General features: G+C 32.2%; 3 protein-coding genes across 11 annotated transcripts; all 3 read left to right on the top strand.

Annotated features, from left to right (window-relative positions):
* Positions 1–1,556: 1,556 nt before the first annotated feature.
* On the top strand, positions 1,557–4,694 carry LOC101209903 (acetate/butyrate--CoA ligase AAE7, peroxisomal). Its single transcript, XM_004134188.3, has 3 exons — positions 1,557–2,030; positions 2,594–3,184; positions 3,595–4,694. Exons 1-3 carry the CDS (start codon positions 1,815–1,817, stop codon positions 4,489–4,491), a joined length of 1,704 nt encoding a protein of 567 aa, XP_004134236.1. The 5' UTR covers positions 1,557–1,814; the 3' UTR covers positions 4,492–4,694.
* A 1,804-nt stretch (positions 4,695–6,498) lies between these two features.
* LOC101210404 (hypothetical protein) lies at positions 6,499–10,057 on the top strand. Of its 2 annotated transcripts, XM_004134191.3 has the most exons (6): positions 6,500–6,672; positions 7,359–7,421; positions 7,600–7,647; positions 8,424–8,489; positions 9,211–9,279; positions 9,799–10,057. In XM_004134191.3, exons 1-6 carry the CDS (start codon positions 6,616–6,618, stop codon positions 9,805–9,807), a joined length of 312 nt encoding a protein of 103 aa, XP_004134239.1. In that variant the 5' UTR covers positions 6,500–6,615; the 3' UTR covers positions 9,808–10,057. The 2 variants fall into 2 exon arrangements, with proteins under 2 accessions (XP_004134238.1, XP_004134239.1); XM_004134190.3 differs by lacking the exon at positions 9,799–10,057 and having other exon boundaries at positions 6,499–6,672; positions 9,211–9,642.
* Positions 10,058–12,155: 2,098 nt separating this feature from the next.
* On the top strand, positions 12,156–18,244 carry LOC101214368 (putative pentatricopeptide repeat-containing protein At3g16890, mitochondrial). Of its 8 annotated transcripts, none has more exons than XM_031882366.1 (3): positions 12,156–15,007; positions 15,150–15,283; positions 15,366–18,244. In XM_031882366.1, exon 1 carries the CDS (start codon positions 12,235–12,237, stop codon positions 14,326–14,328), a length of 2,094 nt encoding a protein of 697 aa, XP_031738226.1. In that variant the 5' UTR covers positions 12,156–12,234; the 3' UTR covers positions 14,329–15,007; positions 15,150–15,283; positions 15,366–18,244. The 8 variants fall into 8 exon arrangements, with proteins under 8 accessions (XP_031738226.1, XP_031738224.1, XP_031738225.1 ...); XM_031882364.1 differs by having other exon boundaries at positions 12,156–15,023; XM_031882365.1 differs by having other exon boundaries at positions 12,156–15,283; positions 15,389–15,452; positions 17,812–18,244.
* The last annotated feature ends 1,041 nt before the right edge of the window (positions 18,245–19,285 follow it).

The following is a 19,285-nucleotide window of genomic DNA, read 5'->3' as shown; positions in this document are numbered from 1 at the left end:
CTAAAATTTACAAGCAATACACAAGTTCTTCGAAACTTAAAAATTAAAAATATAATTTTTTCAAAAACTATTTTTTAATACCAACCATAATCAGTAAAGTTATAGATATTATATATATATAAAGAACTAAATTTATATATAGGTTAAATTACAAAAATCATCCGGTGTGAGTATGTCTTAAATTTTTAAAATTAAAATTTGACTACTCAATTCAATTTTATATGATTGTATAAATTTTACTAATTATATAAGTTTGAGGATTGAATTTTGATTATATGTGGATCTAATTTTTGCGAAATTCTAATTTTAATATTTTTAAAAGATGATGAGTCTAATATTTATTATTAGAAGTCAAAAAGTGTAATTACAACTATGCTAGATAGATAATTTTTACAATTTAATCTTATTTATATATTGAATTTACATGTTTCTTAATAATAAAAAATATACTCATCTTAAAAAGTTCTAAATCTCCCATTGAAAAATTGGAGAGAGATAGAAATAAAATCATAAAATTAAAATGGTAAAGTGATGGGCCCACCCATTTATATTTTTCTATTTATATATTTTCATTTTCTTTAGAATTAAAAAAGCAAACAAGGAATTCATGTTTATATGTTTATCTTAAATGGTTGGTTGATTTGGAATTCAAAACAATTCTAATTTCATACCTAATTGATTTCATTTTCTTTACCTTTCTTTTAAGCTTGAATTTGGATCTTGAGACTACTTTTAAATTAACTCTTAACTTGGAAATCTATATATACACGTATAGATACCAATATGTGTTTGGTTTTAGTTTGGTTTTTCTAAATTACAAAATTAGTTTTATTTGATTTCATGATATTAGCTTTAAAATTCTAATCAATCTCTTTCATTTTTAGAATTCTAAACTAAATCTAAATTTAATTTCAACTCACTTTCAAATTTTATTATTTGACTTTTAATTTTATATCTATTTGATTCAATAAAATTTCAACGATTGATTTTTATTAAAAATTAACGCACGTGTTAAATATATCTATAAAGGAAGATTTCTTTTTATGTTATCAATAATTATATTTTTTTAAAATAGCTTATTATAATTATATGGTATGTTATTTTAAACATATCCTTTAAGCATTCAACATATTTCGACCCATATGGAAACAACAGTGTTTTTCTAACAAGTTTCAAATTATTTATATGATCATGATAAACATAAATTTGTTGTTATTAGTTTCGTTATAAAAAAATCTTAGTATTTATACGCCAAAATAAGCATTAATTGGAATTAACTTCTATTTTAGGAGTAGTAGGTTGAATTTTCATCTTCAAAATTATTGGGATATCAAAAATCACACAAATAGTTGTCTGTAAGACACAAAAAATTACGGTGTCTATTATTGTAATAGAACATGATAGACTTACCGACATAAATAATAGTGACAACATAACGGTATATTTTGATCTATTTCAGTTACTGCGTATAAACAATTGATCGTAAAATTTGGAAACCAAAATCATATTTTAACAAAATAATAATAATAAAATGTTAAAAGTAAAAAAAAAAGAACAATTGAAGGCTTTGCATTGCAATATGAGAGTCCGATGAGATGGACAGAAAAGGAAGAGGAAGAATCTGATCGATGCCATAACCATTGGACTTTCGCCAGCCGTCGGATCTCTCTCTACTGTTCCCGGTGATAATATATATATATACACACTTCGCTCCACCGCTTTTTCTCACACTACATTACCGCCTGACGTTTGTTGGTAGAGAGAGAACCACCGATACCCACCAAATAGAGAGAGAAGAACTCGGTTGCCGAGCCATGGCCGGAGCCAGAGACATCGACGATCTACCGAAGAACCACGCCAACTACACCGCCTTGACGCCACTGTGGTTTATTGAGAGAGCCGCCTTGGTTCATCCTTCCAGATTATCGGTCGTCCATGGATCTCGCCGCTACAACTGGCGTCAGACCTACCAACGCTGCCGCCGTTTGGCTTCCGCTCTTTCAAACCGCTCCATCGGCGCCGGAGACACGGTACTTCTCGTTTCTCTCCATGTTTGTTTGTTTCTTTCCATTTATTCTGCGGGAGTGATTCATTTGACTGACCTTGGTGCGATGGTTGTCTTCCTTGAAATCCAGAATCGGTGAGTGCTGAGTGGAAAGTAATTGCTGGATGAATCTTTTTCTTTTCTTTGAGCTAAAAGTCAACTTGATCATGGAGGATAATTATTGCAGTAGGTTCTAAATAGGAATCCATTTCTTGCATAAAGTGATTAAGTGTTTGTCGGATTTTAGCCCCGTCATGTTTACTTACTTTATGATGTGGAAAGCCAGAACAGTGAAGTTTGTAGGCTTTAACGACACTTGATAAAGTTTCGGGGTGGGATCTTCTGGTATTTCATGACTCCCAATATTCGATTACTGAATTTTCTCTTTTCAAACAGTCGATAGGCGTTTGAAATTACGCGAATCCAGAGGGTTTTGTAATATGTGTGCTGCGTTATCTTAGAAGCTTATCAGTTTAAAGTATGTGATATTGGTGATTTATTGATGTTAATTGAATGATAAATGATTGGTTTCTTGGATGTTGAATCTAGGTAGCAATAATTGCTCCAAATATTCCAGCTATCTATGAAGCTCATTTTGGAGTTCCCATGGCTGGAGCTGTACTGAATTGTGTTAATATTCGTCTAAATGCTCAAACAATTTCATTTCTTCTCGGTCACTCAGCATCTGCAGTTGTTATGGTGGATCAAGAGTTTTTCCCTTTAGCAGAGGAAGCTTTGAACATACTAGCTGCAAAGGGTGATGGCCATTACAAGCCTCCACTTCTAATTGTAATTGGCGATGAAAACTGTGATCCGGAAGCACTCAAATATGCTTTATCAAAAGGGGCTATCGAGTACGAGAAATTCTTGGAAATAGGCAATCCTGAGTATGCTTGGAAACCACCAGAGGATGAGTGGCAGAGCATTACTTTAGGCTATACGTCTGGTACAACTGCAAGTCCTAAAGGGGTGGTTTTAAGCCACAGAGGGGCGTATGTCATGTCTTTGAGTGCAGGCCTAGTGTGGGGGATGAATGAAGGAGCTATATATCTTTGGACTCTTCCAATGTTCCATTGCAATGGTTGGTGTTACACATGGGCACTGGCTGCTCTCTGTGGAACAAGTATATGCCTCCGGCAGGTATAAACAAGAAAATATATCTAACCATTTTATGTTTATTGAATAGTTCCTAGTATCGTAGATTCAAACGACAATAGATCAAAGAAAAACAGAACACTAGCACTTTTATGGATATTAAAACGAAAGATTATCTGGAACTCATTCTCATTCATTATATGGAAACCTGTTGTGTGCCAACGGCTGATGCTGTGATGCAATATACTTCCACTGTGAGGCGGTTATCATTGATAAAGTTATTTTGTAACTTTTTCAACTCTATGTCAAGTTTTCAGTGAAGCTCTTTCCCTTTGAGAAATTTAATGATGGCATATTTTTGTTGCTATCTAGAGTAGTATCACCATAAAAGTAGGTGTCCTTCCATGCCATCGTTCTTGTTGATAGAAAATTTTTGTTTTTGGTTTTTGGTACAGGTCACAGCTAAGGCAGTTTATTCAGCCATAGCCAAGCATAAAGTAACACATTTTTGTGCTGCTCCTGTGGTTCTTAATACTATTGTTAATGCCCCTAAAGAAGATACTATCCTTCCCCTCCCCCATGTTGTCCATGTCATGACAGCAGGAGCTGCTCCACCTCCTTCGGTATTATATGCAATGTCACAGAAGGGCTTCCGGATTACTCACACTTATGGCCTATCTGAAACTTACGGTCCTTCTACAATATGTGCATGGAAGCCAGAATGGGACTCATTGCCTCCAGAAGCCCAAGCACGAATGAATGCTCGTCAAGGTGTACGGTACGTTGGATTGGAGGGTCTAGACGTTGTGAACACTCAAACAATGCAACCCGTACCGTCTGATGGAAAAACTGTTGGAGAGATAGTAATGCGTGGGAACGCTGTTATGAAAGGCTACTTAAAGAACCCAAAAGCAAACAAAGAGGCATTCGCAAATGGCTGGTTTCACTCTGGTGATCTTGGTGTAAAACATCCAGATGGTTACATAGAAATAAAAGACAGGTCAAAGGATATCATCATTTCTGGAGGTGAAAACATTAGCAGTGTGGAGATAGAGAACACTCTCTACCAACACCCGGCGATACTGGAGGTGTCAGTTGTCGCTAGGGCAGACGAACGGTGGGGAGAATCTCCTTGTGCTTTTGTGACATTGAAGTCGAAGATAGATAAGGGTGATGAGCAGCGAATGGCTGAGGATATTATGAAGTTTTGTAAGTCGAAAATGCCAGCTTACTGGGTCCCAAAATCTGTGGTATTTGGGGAGCTACCGAAAACGGCAACTGGGAAAGTTCAAAAGCATCTGCTGAGGGCGAAGGCTAAGGAGATGGGACCTGTTAAGATGAGCAAGTTGTAATGAATATTGTCCCACTTGAAATGAGCTTTGCTTCGGTAGGTAAATTAGTTTGTTCATTTTACGAACACCAGAAACAAACTTAATATATATAGATAAATAGTTGTCATTAGATTACTTTGTTTTAGTACATTTTAATAAAGATATACTGACATTTGTCATTGTCACTTCAAATTCTTATATTCGCAATATATAATGTTTTTTTCTATCGGATGCAATTTTTTAAAATAATCTAATTTAATTTAATTAATTTTTCATTTAAAAAAAGGAATTGATTCACTTATTTGGGCCAATCGTTTCCACGTGAATCTTCCCTTCCAAATTTAACCAAATTACTAATGAAAAGCAAAGAATATTCCATAATACATAAATTTAATTTTTTTATAAGAAAAACAAATTCCTCTTTATTTCTTGTTTTCATCATTATAAATCAATCCTTTTTTAATTAATTCGTGAAAGGTTTGTAGGTTTTACTTTTTCAATAAATATTTATTGGCTTATTTGTCAAAATCTTAACAACAATAAATAAAAAATAAAGTTGTTTGCTTGTTGGTAAGAGATTGGAGGCTGGCACGTGTGGAAAAGGAATCGTTGGTGGGCATGCGTTTTTGTTGGAGAGAAAAATTCCCCATTATAACCTAACCTTACCCCAATAATTAAAAAAATATGTTATTATTGCTATATCTCACAAATGTTGGAATGGATACACTCAACTTTCCCACAATAACATAATTAACTTAACCCACACAATTCTAATTTTAATTGTTCTTTTTCATTAGGTAAAACCTATGTTATAGTTAATCCATAGTATATCAATAAATATGTACGTGATGCAAACAAATTGCTCTATCGTTAAAACATTAACAACTATTTGTGTGATTAGGGGCGTCAAAATGTGTATAACTTAACCAAAGATTTAATTTTTCTCTTCAAACAAGTTAAAATCAAATCAAAACAATTCTCACACTATTACATAATTGTAAGTACATTGTATTTTCATTTATGCAAACGAAAACGATGTCAACAAACATATATGTTTTTTAACGGATTTTGAAGAATAATTATGCCGACAAAACATGTATTTTCGTCATAACAACTTGTATGTCAATGCAACATTTTTCGTCGGTAAACTTGCATTAGGTCAACAAAATTATGTTTGGTTGACAAAATTTGTATGCTTATGCAAGAATATACATTGGAAAAAAGGTACTTATGCTGATGAAACTTAATTTTGGAACTTCTTTTGACACATATATATGGTGACATTCTTGTTGATAAGGGTGATCATCGATCGATCAGAGTCATTTTTTTTACAAAATTGATCCTAGTTAGTTTGACAAAGTTTAAAACTGACCTCAGTATTGATGAGCAAGAGTCGATTGAGTTGGTTTAACATGTAAAAATACTTTTTTGATCAAAATTCTCAATTTGAAACTTTTCAAAATCGACTCCTCTCATTTTTCGACCGAACGACTTCAATTTGATCTGTGGTTGACTCGAATTTTTCGATCTATCATGTTCACCTCTACATCGATGGATTTTTTTTTCCCAGATAAAAGTGAAAGTTCTTATACTTCGAAATAGGGAGAAACCATACTTCTTAATTCCATACGTTTAAATAGATGGAACTATATATATATACTTAACTTGGGGAAGAATTTGGAGGGTTTTGACAAGAAGATGGGGGGATGTAGATAAGAAAGGTTTAGGTAAATAATAATAATTATTATATAAATACAATTGTAAAGAGAAAGGGGAAAAGAGAAAGAAAACAGTAAAACGTGTAGGTGTAAACGTATCTTTTTTGTCTTTTTTCTTTAATATTCTTATCTTACCTTCTTACTCTTTCATCTTTATCTCTCTCTACATTTTTGCAGTGCGTTTGTTCCCTTTTTCCCCCCACTTTCCTCCCTTCTCAAGTTTTTTTTTTTTGTTTGTTTGAAAAATAACATTCATAACAATATGATCTCTCTCTCTCTTTCTCTCACTCCATATTCCTTATAAATATTGGTTCCACACAAAAATCCTTCATTCCTCATTGCTATTAAAAAACAAATATATATAAAACGAAGACTCTCCATCTCTCTCTCTCTCCCTATCAAAGCTCTTGCGTAAATTTGTGTAGAAATGGAAGAGTTCAATGGTGGGTATGGGGACAGTTTCTGTTCACCTCCTCATCAACAGGTAAGTTTTCTTTCTTTCTTTTTTAAATCTTTTGATCAATAAATAGTTATATAAATTTTCAATTTCAGCAACTTATTTGTCGAAAATGTTTTTATTTATAAGCCCAATTTTTCCATCCCAAAAACAAAAGGTTAAAACTTCACCCATAACTATATATTTAGTTTTTAAAAACAAAACCAAGTTTTGAATGTTCGCTTGAAAAGCATTGAAATTATATCTTAAAAAATCAAATATATAGTTTTCTAAAACTAAAATTAAAAAAATAAAATGGCCAGTAAAGAACAGTTTTACCGTTATAACGAACAAATATGATCTAGGCTTCCTCGGGTAATTTCCCCCAATCTTTGATCGTCCGATTACTTTGGGATGTACTTCTCTCCTTCGTCCGATTTTTTTTTTTTTTTTCTCCATATCATGGTGGGTCCCAAGATCCGCAATGGCTAATCTGCTACCCAATAACGGCGTTTTGTGGGCGTCGGTTGTGTGCAGTCTATACACAAATATACGATGCCGTTTTGGGTCGTCTAGTTGTTGGCATCTCAAAATCGTATCACGTGGAAATTCCACGTTGTCAACGCTCGGTTGCCAACCTGGAATTTAAAATGATAAAAAATGTCACATTTATTGGTACTAATGAATTAAAATATAGTTGGAGGATTCGTTATTTTTATTTCTTTAATTTATAGGAAATGCCGACGGGGAAGAAGTACGGAGGGTTGGTGCCAAGGAAGAAGCCCTTGATTTCAAAGGTCATTTAAGTCGTTTTATGTCTTTTAATTACTAATAAATAAAATAAACATTGTATTATAATATATTTATTTACAAGTTTTACTCTGACAACCTGACCATTTTCATAGTTATTTATAATATTATTCTTAAATTATTAAATGAGGAAACAGAGGAGTGAAAAGTGGTGTTTGGATGCAGGATAACGAAAGAGCATTTTTTGATTCAGCGGACTGGGCCCTATGCAAGGTGATTCTATAACCCCAATAAGAATAGGATATTTTCATGTGTCCAAACACTTTTCTCTTTTCCCTTTTCTCTTTTCTTCAAAGAATAACAACTTTGGTTTGGTCCATCTTTCCTAAACCTCTCCCCACCCACATAAAACAACTACCAAACTAAAATAAAGGAGTAGTTTTAAATAGGATAATTAATTTCAAAATAATTAAGTATATAGTAATATTTTTAAAACAATACAAATATAGTTAAATCCGTCAAAGTCTATCACTCATAAAATCATATTACTTTGAGAGATATATACTCACAATCTTCTCTTTATGAGTGATGTGTGATTTTAGTATGACAATTCCAACACAGTTTGAATATCACTTAGTAGGTAAAATACCAATTATCATTATCAAACCTTCTATCTTTATGATAAAGGGTTGTGTCAGTTATCAGTGAATTAATTTCACATTGACGATACTTATTAATTCAATGTAACATTATTAAACACAAAAAGAAAAAAAAAACTATACGTTAAAAGTTAACAATATTTTAAATTTAGTTGTAAGCATGTAACTGCAGTGTTAACTTAAACATTTAATCAAATTTAGGTTTATGACATACTAGTTTAACTAATTACTTAAGGAAGTCTAAACATATGAATTGAGTTAATGGGGCATAAATTAAGTTTAGTTGAATTTTATAAGTTAATTAAAGGAAGATGTGTTATGAGAAAGTTGTGAATTTTAGGTTATTATAAATTTTATTGAAATAATAATAATAATGATGTTAAAATAAAGCAAGGGGCTCCCGGAGGTTACCAAAAAACAATGGCAATGGTTGAGACTCTCCGACCCAAACTACAGGTACCTTTCCCTTTCCCTAAATACTAACCATCCCCTTTACTATATTCAAACTTTGCTTACTAATCATTTCGATATTTTTGTTTTTAAACGAGACATTTTCTAAATATTTACGAGTAAAATTTTTGGATTATATTAATAATAGCAAATGATAGCAAGTGACATTTTCTATCAATGACTTAGTCAGTGATAGAAGAATAATATTTTGTCAAATTTGCTGTTTTTAACAATTTTAGAGTTTGTTTTCTATTTCGTATATTCCAATCATTTTTATTTTTTAAAAATAAAAGAAAATGATAAAAAATAACAAATTTGACAAAATATTTACAACGTAGAGTAAAATTTTTCAGATTTTATAAATAGTAGACATTGGTAACCACCTATATGCTAAATCAGTGATATGAATAGAAGTCTATCCGTGACTATTATTGATAGAATCCAAAATTTTGCTATAACTTGTAAATATTTTAATTTATTTTGCTGTTTTTAAAAATACCACAAAAATAAATTTATGAAAGTTTTTTTTTTTAATTTTAAAAATCTGACTTGATTTTTTAAATCATTAGTAGAATGTAGATAACAAATGAATAAATTTGGAGGCATACTGAGCACTTGATTCTAAAAAACAAAAAACAAAATAGTTACTGAACAAGATATTGAAATAGTATTTTAATCCAATGATATAACATTGTTAATTAATGAAAATGATTTTCATCATTCGTAGAGAACCCAACGACAACAACTTCCCCCACGTCGACCGGCTTGCACTTCTAGACAAGACAATCTTGTACCGGTAAATAAATACTATTTTATTTACTGACTAGTTACAAACATAATAAATAAATAAAAGTATAGCAAAATATCATAGTCTATTAACAACGAAATGTAATAAATCAAGCTATCAATGTCTATATCTATCATGAACATAAATAGTTAATCTACCGTGGTCTATCACATATAAACTGTGATATGTTACTAATTCATTTTGTCGCAATTTTGTTAGTATACCAGATTTATAAAAAATAAAATAAAAAGAGAAACACATTGAAATTTTGTAAAGTTTTGAAGTATATGATATACCAATTGTGTTTGGAATTAGGGTATCAATAATACCATTCAACATAAATTGTACTTAATCGGTTCTACTTTTCGTTGATCCATAAAGTATATACTCTCAAATCAATAATTCAAAAGTTCGATTCTCTCGTTTAATTTATTATTCATTATTCGTGTATATTTATGGCTTATATCAATTAATTAAAAATATTATTTATTTTGATTTTTAATTTAATTTTGGTTTGTTGTTGTGCAGGAAGATTGATTCATTGCTATAAATTAATATCTACTTCGTAAAAGTGAATATATTTTTTTTGTAAGAGATTGAAATAGTCGTTTTTTCTTAAGTATAAATGTTTAGTGATCAAATCTCGTGAAGAGGTTTTTTTAGTGTACATTGTCGTTATCTTCCACGACTAGTTGAGTGGAAATGTGTAAATAAACTGTTTATTTAGTAATAAATCATCGAAAATCTTGTGTGTATATATATATAACATTCATTATTTTGTTATAAATTACATGATATGGTAGGAAACTAATTGTACAATTTTTGTTATATATAAGTTGTACTTCAATCATATGTAATTAATAGTTTGAAGTATGATTTTTTGATCTTGTACTTTGTGCTTCGTTTTCTATTTTAATCAATAATGGTAGTTTAGTTTAACCTAAGTTTGTCATTAATTAATTGGGTAGTTTCTTTGTACCAAGGCTGTATAAATATCCCTTCACCCATTGTTATTTATTAAGCTAATTTTAGTTATGAACCCTCTACGTGTAATGTAGTTTGCTAGATTTTGATATATTTTATAAATATTTTTAAAATTTGAAAATTTGTCAAAAATAATAAATTTGACAAAATATTTACATATAACAAAATTTTTAGATTTTAACAATAATAGATATTGATGAACACGAATATACTTCTATCCGTTTCTATCATTTATATAATCTAAATTTTTGCTACAATTTGTAGATATTTTAATTTATTTTACTATATTTAAAAATGTATCTTTAAGTTTTTTTTTTTGTTATATTTGAAAATGTCCTTTGAATTTTTCCATAAATTATAACTATTAAGAAGATTTATTGCTTCAAAAGGGATATTCATTTGTTGGTTTATTTATTTATTTTTTACTTTGCTATTTATCTTTTTATTGAGTTTTAAGGGAAAATTTTAATTTAGGAGTTTTGTGAACTTGAAGTTTTTATTTATATTTGGCATAAATATAATTGGTGGAGTTGAATTTTGCATATTAATATATATAGTAAATACCATTTATAATATCTACTCATGTGATGCTTTCTCTCGAACATGTTAAAAACTTAGAACTTCTTGATTTTCAATCTTCAGGATGTTGTAGTTGAAGTCAACTTGAGCTTCGATCTTCTTGAATCAAAGGAAGAGAATGTAATTGCAAGTCAATTTGAGCTTCGATCTTCTTGAATCAAACGAGGAGAAAAGTTTAATCTCCAAAGTTTTCAATCTTTCAGAAGATGCTGATCTCAAGGTTGATACATACTTGCATGAGAACTTGTAGAAGTTTGAATCTTCAAATTTTCATAACTTCAATTATTCCTTCAACCAAAAGATCATTTTAAATGAATGAGAACGTCTCTATCTATAGAAAATTTTCATGAGCTTTAAGTGAACTTAGGTCTATTTGCTTGTTGGGTTTGAATTTGGACCCATTTACCTTTTGGATGTACGCTTAGGCTTATTTACTCGGAGAACTTGGACCTACTATTTCTTTGTCCCCAGTTTTTCCTGGGGCTTGAATTAGTTTTGATATGAGAAAACTTGATTATTCAAATCCAATTAAATTATAAATATCACAATACTTGCCATGATGACGTGACAAAATTTAATTGGGACTAACATTTTTTTTAATGAATAAAAGTACAGTGTATCTAGAGTTGCCTTTATTGTTCGTGATTGTAATAAAGTAGCTCACATTTTGACGATATTTGCTTCTAAAAATAGGTCGGGGAGAATTTGGAATTGTCATTTGTGGTTGATGTTAGAGGCTGAGCAAGATATTTATTTGTGAATGTTTTTTACATAAAAAAAAAAGTAGTATAAATATAAGTCCATTTGTTAGCTATTTTATTTTTAGTTTTTAAACTTTTATTTATTAAATAAAAACCATATAAGTTTTGGTAACTTTTATTTTTTTTTAAAAAAACAAAATATATTTTTGAAAGTTTTTTTCTTTTCTTTTCATTTTCAAATTTTATTCATGATTTTAAAAACATTTTTCTTTTCAAAACCAAAAATTGCATTAGTTATCCTATTTAGAAAACAAATGGGTTACAAAATGATAGTGTATTACAAAACATGCCTCTCCACGTCTATATACTATCGATTAGTATGTTTTTAAAAATTTTAAAATTTGAGAGTATTATTTAAACATGTAAAACCTCAAATAGTATTTTTTAAACACAATACTAATAGATTAATGGTTTCAATCTAAGACTAAGGCATTTTTTATTTTTTATTTTGTATATACAATTTAAGAGTAATAAACGTTGAATGGAGTATTCTTATCTATCAATGACACATTCCATGATATGTTATTAGTAAATATTTTGCAATATTTGAAACTTGAAAGCAAAAAAACCCATAAACAATAGTCGGTAGTTAGCACAACAAAGTGGGTAGCTAGCGTTAAGCTCAGTCTTGTGCAAGGCAATGCGAGGGTTTCCTTCTTCGGCTTTCAGGGCAACGCCTGTTTTAAGAAATCGACCACTACAAGCTTACACTCCGATCAACAAACATCGGAGGCAATTACCATCCAATTCAATTCAACGAACTTCAAAACAAAGCCCCTTTAACAACCTTGAAGCGCCTTCGAGAGGTAATCCTTCCCCACTAACTACTCCGTTAAAGGCTCCCAGTTCGATTCAGCTTTCCACTCCTCCGTCTCTTGCTGATGATAAACATAGTTTGAGTCTTAAACCAATTGATCGTTCATATATTTCCAAGATTCTTTTAAGCAAAGACTGGTTTCTATTGTTAAATCACGAGTTTAAGGCGAAGAGGGTCGTTTTGTCTCCTCAATTTGTTGTTAGCATTTTGCAAAATCAAGACAACCCATTAAGTGCTATTAGGTTTTATATCTGGGTTTCGAATGTCGACCCTTTACTTGTAAAGAAACAACTGATTCAAGGGGTTCTTGTTCGCAACCTTCATCGAGAAGGCCCTGACCGTCCGGTGCTATTATCTGTTGATCTTCTTCAGCAAATTAAAGAGTCTGGTCTTAAAGTGACAGAGGAATTACTCTGTATATTATTTGGCAGTTGGGGTAGATTGGGTTTGGCAAATTACTGTGTAGAGGTATTTGGGCAAATTGGGTTGTTGGGTCTTAATCCCACCACCAGACTGTACAATGCTGTAATGGATGCATTGATCAAGTCCAATTCGTTAGACCTGGCGTATTTGAAATTTCAACAAATGTCATCCCATAACTGTGTCCCTGATAGGTTCACTTATAACATTCTCATCCATGGCGTTTGTAGGCTTGGGGTGGTGGATGAGGCACTTCGTTTGATGAAACAAATGGAGGGCTTGGGATATTTTCCGAATGTTTTCACATATACAATCTTGATTGATGGATTTTTCAATGCTAAAAGGGCTGGTGAAACATTCAAAGTTTTGCAGACAATGAAGGAGAGGAATGTGGTTCCAAATGAAGCTACTATGAGATCCTTGGTTCATGGAGTTTTTCGTTGTATTGCTCCAGATAAGGCTTTTGAACTTTTGTTGGAATTTGTTGAGAGGAAGCAGGGCATAACTCAATTGGTTTGTGACAATATTCTTTATTGCCTTTCAAATAATTCTATGGCCAGTGAGGCTGTCATGTTTTTGATTAAAACTGGCAAGGAGGGTTATGTTCCGAGCAGTTCAACCTTCAATATCACCTTGGCGTGTGTATTAAAGAAGCTAGACTTGAAGGTAACATGCACTGTATTTGATAATTGTGTGCAGAGTGGTGTCAAGCCAGGGTTCAGTACATATCTTACGCTTATTGAAGCTTTGTATAAGGCAGGGAAAATGGAGATTGGAAACCGATATATGGATCGGTTAATAAATGATGGTCTTATTTCCAACATATATTCATATAACATGGTCATTGATTGCCTTTGCAAAGGCAAATCAATGGACAGAGCATCAGAAATGTTTAGGGATCTGCATAATAGAGGCATTTCTCCAAATATTGTTACTTATAATACACTTATCGGTGGGTTTTGCAGAAATGGGAATATGGACAAAGCTCAGGAACTTCTTGAAATGCTATTAGAATCTCGTTTTAGACCAGATATCTTCACATTTAATTCACTAATTGATGGACTCTGTCAAGCACATAAGCATGAGAATGCGTTTGGTTGTTTCACTGAAATGGTTGAGTGGGATGTCCCTCCAAATGTTATCACATATAATATATTGATATGTTCCTTCTGTGCGATTGGAGATGTTTCTAGATCTACTCATCTCTTGAGACAAATGAAACTGCATGGTATACAACCTGATACTTTCTCCTTCAATGCTCTTATCCAAGGGTACACTGGAAAGAATAGGTTTCAGAAGGCTGAGAAACTCTTTGATTCTATGTTAAGGTTGGGTATACAGCCTGACAATTATACATATGGTGCTCTTATTAAATCATTGTGCAAATCAGGTAGGCATGATAAAGCAAGGGAGATCTTTCTCTCAATGAAGGAGAATGGTTGTACTCCTGACTCTTATACTTGCAGTCTTTTTAGTGACACTCTTGCCCATAGTTAGACCTTTATGAGGATGCTAAGGATATTGTGAAGATTGAAGAAAATATGATGACAAGAACATTTTATAAACAATTTGGAAACTGGGATTGGTTTCTTTTTGGTACCAATCTCATGATGTTTCCAATTTTCAAGCACTTTCAAAACGAGCGTTCCTTGTTTCAGAGAGAGGAAGGCAAGTGATTAACATTTCATTTGGTCAACAGATGTTGCCTAACTAATCAATGTGCATGAGCAAGTTTGAATATCCAGTTATTAAAAAACATCACGATATTCTCCGAAGTCTTGATGCTTAGCTGTCAGGACAGGAGCAGTGTCTGATAAAACCTAAGCTGTTACCGTTATTTTAGTTTGCAACTTACCATCTGCTGGCATTATAAGAGGCTTCAGAATTTGGCAGCTTATTTATACCGTAGCTTGGAGCTTCTTCTACTGTGGGAAAAACAGAAAGTTCCTGTAATGGTACAACTGTCTTTCATGTGACCTTAATACAATTTATCAAAATTTCAGTAAGGGGAAAATACTTTATTGGTTTTGTGAAAAGGGGATCGGATAGTATCTTACTATGTTTTTACTTTGGAAGAAGAGTCCAAGTTTGAAGGACTTTGGCTCTGATTTCCTCCTAACTGTTAGCCTTGGCTTGATTTGAGGACTGGACGCTCCATTTGCAGATCATGGATCAGGTCTTTTAATTATTATGTGAGACATTTGGGACATTCTTACTGCTTCTCTATTGCCAATAGAAATGAAAACAGAATTACAAGAAATCTTGATCATTATTTTCTTGCGCTATTCCATTTTACCCTTTTCTGTTTATCATGTCAGAATGATGAATGCCATAAAAGCGACTTGACTTGGGTGATTCTATTCTGTTGGTTTCACATCTAAGCTCTTATGTTGGAGATAGAATAGTGTTAAAGCTGGCTTATATCTGCCTTTACTTTTCTATTTGCAGATAGGTAGGTTGCAGAGGATTATATTTTCTTCCTTTAATTGGATTTCTTATAATTGGCGTTGGACTGTCGTTAACACTTTTGACAGGCTAGGTGGATGTCGTATGTCAGGTTGACTCTGTAGAAATATTCTTCAAGAACTTGATCTTGTCAAGATGCTGTCCTTGTGATAGAGGTAATGCCAGTTGCATCACATTACATGCATTATACCACCATCACCCCCCCCCCCCCCCCCCCCCCCCATCCCCAAAAGAAAACCCCCACATAATGCAGATAAATCTGGAGCCAACTTATTAGCGTTTTATTTCTTCTTTTTCCTTCAAATTTTATATTTATGAACTTAAAGGCTTTGTGGTAGCGAGTCAGTACCTGTGACTATGTCTACCGTTAGAGTTAGTGGGCTTGGCTCATAGGGAGATTTGCCCTAAATTTCTTTCCTTTTTATCTCACTGTATTATTCTATTTATTCCCCCTCTTGTACCTTTTGTAATTATCAGAAAATAGAAAGAAAAGTAAAATTGTGGCTTTTCTCTTAATACTCCAGTTTACACGTAGTACTTGGTGTTTTCGTTGGTTTATGACTTTCAATATCTATGGATCTAGAATAATTTTGAGAGGGTAAATAATATATTGCTACTTCTTAAACTGTGTAACTTTGGTCTTTTTATATTGAATAGAGACTCTATAGCGTATTACATATATGGAAAGAGTAAGACACCTAATACTTACTCAAAATCAAAAGAAATTCTAACACTTCCTCAAGCTGGTTTAAAGTTGTCATCCACAGCCACTTTGTCAACAGTACATCCTCCTTGCCCTAAAATTTTTCTGGACATAGTGGCCTCTGCCAGCCACGTCGTTCATTTCATTGAAGAGTTTCCCAGCCTCGCTGTTCGTTGAATAGATTTAGTGGCCGTTTCCTGCAGTGTTGAAGTGCCTCACCCTAGATATTAGGCAATAATCTTAGAAATTTTTGGTGGCCTCCCCCACCCACTGAAAGTTAGTGTGAACCATTTATATGTATCTTTAAACTGTTTGGGTTTCACTGGAGAACCATTCATAGTCATCTTTGTTGGGAAAACCCTCCCTCTAATACAAGAGGACTAAACAGAGAAATTGAAAGAAAGGAACAAAAACTTGGAGCCTAAGAATTTATGTGAAAAATCTCCAAAATTGAGGAAAAACCGCACATCAGAAAAAGTTCTACTATGTGAAAAATTATTACCATCACAGATAAATCTCTCCAACCTCAATTAATAAGAGTACTCTCAAAGCATTATATCACTCAAACAATTGAGCCGATATACCAAAGTGCCTCAAATTGAGTGATTTGAAACGAAAAGCATAAAATTTTCATTTAGAATAATAGTTAGTCACCATTCCATTAGGATGTAATTAAATGGGAAATCATTTAGAATCATTTTGTAATCTTTTGGTGATCAAATAGACATAAAGTCTAGACCCTAGGAACGAAAAGTGTATTGAATAGCTGTTAGAGAGGTTATCTCTCTCGCTCTAAAACCACATGCCTTGTGGTATTCGATCACAATGAATAGATATGAGGTTAACCCCATTGGTTTAGATTTGAATGAGGGGTTTAATAACTAGGAACCTGCGGAATTCAAATCGCTAGCAGATCCTGTTCCCTTTGTTTTTCTATTGAGATAGTAGCGTAATCCATCTCAAAGTGTTTTACTTTATTTTTTTTAAAAAAAAATTCTATTTTTTCTTATTCCATCTGTAAAGTACAGAAAACCGAAGTTCACAAAAAAAGTTAGGTTCCTTTCATGGTTAGTTGCCCTTAATAGGAATAATACCTTTGACATCAATTAGGGGTCCTCGGCTCATGTACTTCACTTGCAACGGTGTGTTATTTATAAGAATGGTGTGGGAGGATTTTAATCATTTATTATATAGGGATGCTCCTCTCCTATTAAGGTGTTCGATGTTGCGACACGATGGACCAAACTTTTCCATTCTCCATTGACAAGTGGTCTTTTTGCACTTTTGTGAAGTATTTGGTTGGAAAGAAACCAAAGGCCCTTTTCAGATGTTGAGGATTTTTTGCTTGGATTAATGGCTCAATCTAGTTTCTTTCTTCACAACTTGTGTTGCACTTTTTCTACCAATAGCTGGCCTCCTTTTTGAACTTTTGTATTTCATTTAATTTTTGCCCCCCTCCCCGTTGGCCACCGCTCTTTTTATGAGATTGCAACTGCAAACCCGTCGTGTATCGTCAAATTTGTGAGGCTCGGAGCGTCATCTACGTAGTAACTTATCAACTTGTTGTAGTTGATGACGAAGCAAAGTATCAGTGTATTGATGGCTAGCTACTGATATTCCTTTTGTTTCAAGAGAATATTTGTCTATTTACTAAATCTGGACCACTGCATTGATCCATTTGGTTCTACCATTCTGCAAGTGGGTTTTATATTTATTGTATTTTCTCAGAAAATTGAATTTTTTGCCATTCTTTAGGTTGGAGAGTCCATGAGAAACTTCATGGGTTACTCTTTTTAAAGTGCATTTTGCAGGGTATAGTTATCTGTCGAGATGAAGATGGATAAGTTGGGTCTCGAGCGAGCGGTTGCTTTGTCTCACTTGAATCATAATGTCTCCACAAGACTGAAAAGTTTTGGCATGAGTCGATCAGATTGCTTGTCAGCCAAGTTTACTTCAATATCATGAGTTTTACATAGTCATTAAGAGACGAAAAGAAGGCTGCAATACAATGTAGAATATTTTATTGACTACGAATCTTCTTATGGTTGAGATCTTAAAGCTTATGAATTTAAAATCTTTACAAGGTCCTAGATACAAGTCTAATCTAGTAAGGATGTGTTTAGATTGACTAAAAAAAAGTGTTTATTCAAATTCTCACTTGTATGAATTTGTGTTGTTTTACATATAACATTGTTCCACTCTTTCTTCGGAGATTAATTTTCTTCCCAACTAGTGATTGAAAAACTTTCATGCCTTTGCAATTTTATTGTATATTACTGCAAATTACTGTAATTAGCAGGGAGAGCTTTTACAATGTTATAGTTTTAAATACTTTGATTAGATAATCAGTAAATCAGTAATACAAAGCAGTTAAAACTAGAGTAATTATTTTAAATGAAAAAATGTCATAAAATATTTTGAAATATCATTGATGTGTATAGGTATCTGTCAATGGCCGTTATAGATATTGTGTTTACAAGTGTTTATAACAAAATTTTTTAAAAAAAATTTCCTGAACCAAAATTGAAAAAGAGAAAAGAAAAGAAAAAAGAAATCCCCATGTTCACTTACATCACCAAAGTTGGCACTATAATATCTTTGACTTATTCAAATTTATGCCGCAAAATTTCCCTATGAGTGATAGCAATAGAGGAAACGTTGCTAAGGGTTTCACGTTTCAACTATATTGATTGAGAGATATTTTCTCAAAAAGGAAAAAAAAAGTTTGAGAGAGAGAGAGTATTATTGTTAAAAAAAAAAACAGAGATTTGTCAAAATGATAAAAGTAGAGAAAATATTTATTGATTTTAAAATTTTGTCATTTAGTGATTTTTTTTATAAATAACTTGTTCTTTTTATTATCCTTAAAGACCCTTAAAAAAATATCTTTTTATATTATTTAAATCGTAAAAAAAGTTTAAATTTGAGTAATTTTATCGGGGAGAGAAGACAGAGGGAGGATAAAGAAGAGTGGGAAACAATAATTTAAATAATTTGAATTATAAAATTATTTGAATTCTATATTTACAATTTAGATTCTAATTAGTCAACATTTTCCTAGAGAATTATCTATTCATTTATTCTAATAATTCACTTTAATAAAATTGACATTTGACAAATATTTTAGAATCAACATATGAGATTTTTTTTTTAAAGATAATCGTAATGAAAAGTCTAAATTTTAAGCATTTAATTGAATTAAACCATAAAGTTTCACGTGATATTGGTAGAACAAACTGAAAGGAGGATTTAAATTGACATATTTACAAAAAAATTCAAATTTTA

Source organism: Cucumis sativus, chromosome 3 (genome assembly GCF_000004075.3).
Source record: "Cucumis sativus cultivar 9930 chromosome 3, Cucumber_9930_V3, whole genome shotgun sequence".
Lineage (NCBI taxonomy): Eukaryota > Viridiplantae > Streptophyta > Magnoliopsida > Cucurbitales > Cucurbitaceae > Cucumis > Cucumis sativus.
Note: the sequence above shows the minus strand (reverse complement) of the source record. Positions and strands in the feature narration are given on the sequence as shown.

Excerpts from the sequence above, each read along its gene's own strand:
- LOC101209903 (XM_004134188.3), top strand. The coding sequence starts at position 1,815 with ATGGCCGGAGCCAGAGACATCGACGATCTACCGAAGAACCACGCCAAC. Across the intron at positions 2,031-2,593 it reads CCATCGGCGCCGGAGACACG|GTAGCAATAATTGCTCCAAA; the intron begins GTACTTCTCGTT and ends TGTTGAATCTAG. Across the intron at positions 3,185-3,594 it reads CAAGTATATGCCTCCGGCAG|GTCACAGCTAAGGCAGTTTA; the intron begins GTATAAACAAGA and ends TTTTTGGTACAG.
- LOC101210404 (XM_004134190.3), top strand. The coding sequence starts at position 6,616 with ATGGAAGAGTTCAATGGTGGGTATGGGGACAGTTTCTGTTCACCTCCT. Across the intron at positions 7,648-8,423 it reads CGGACTGGGCCCTATGCAAG|CAAGGGGCTCCCGGAGGTTA; the intron begins GTGATTCTATAA and ends GTTAAAATAAAG. Across the intron at positions 8,490-9,210 it reads CTCTCCGACCCAAACTACAG|AGAACCCAACGACAACAACT; the intron begins GTACCTTTCCCT and ends CATCATTCGTAG.
- LOC101214368 (XM_031882366.1), top strand. The coding sequence starts at position 12,235 with ATGCGAGGGTTTCCTTCTTCGGCTTTCAGGGCAACGCCTGTTTTAAGA.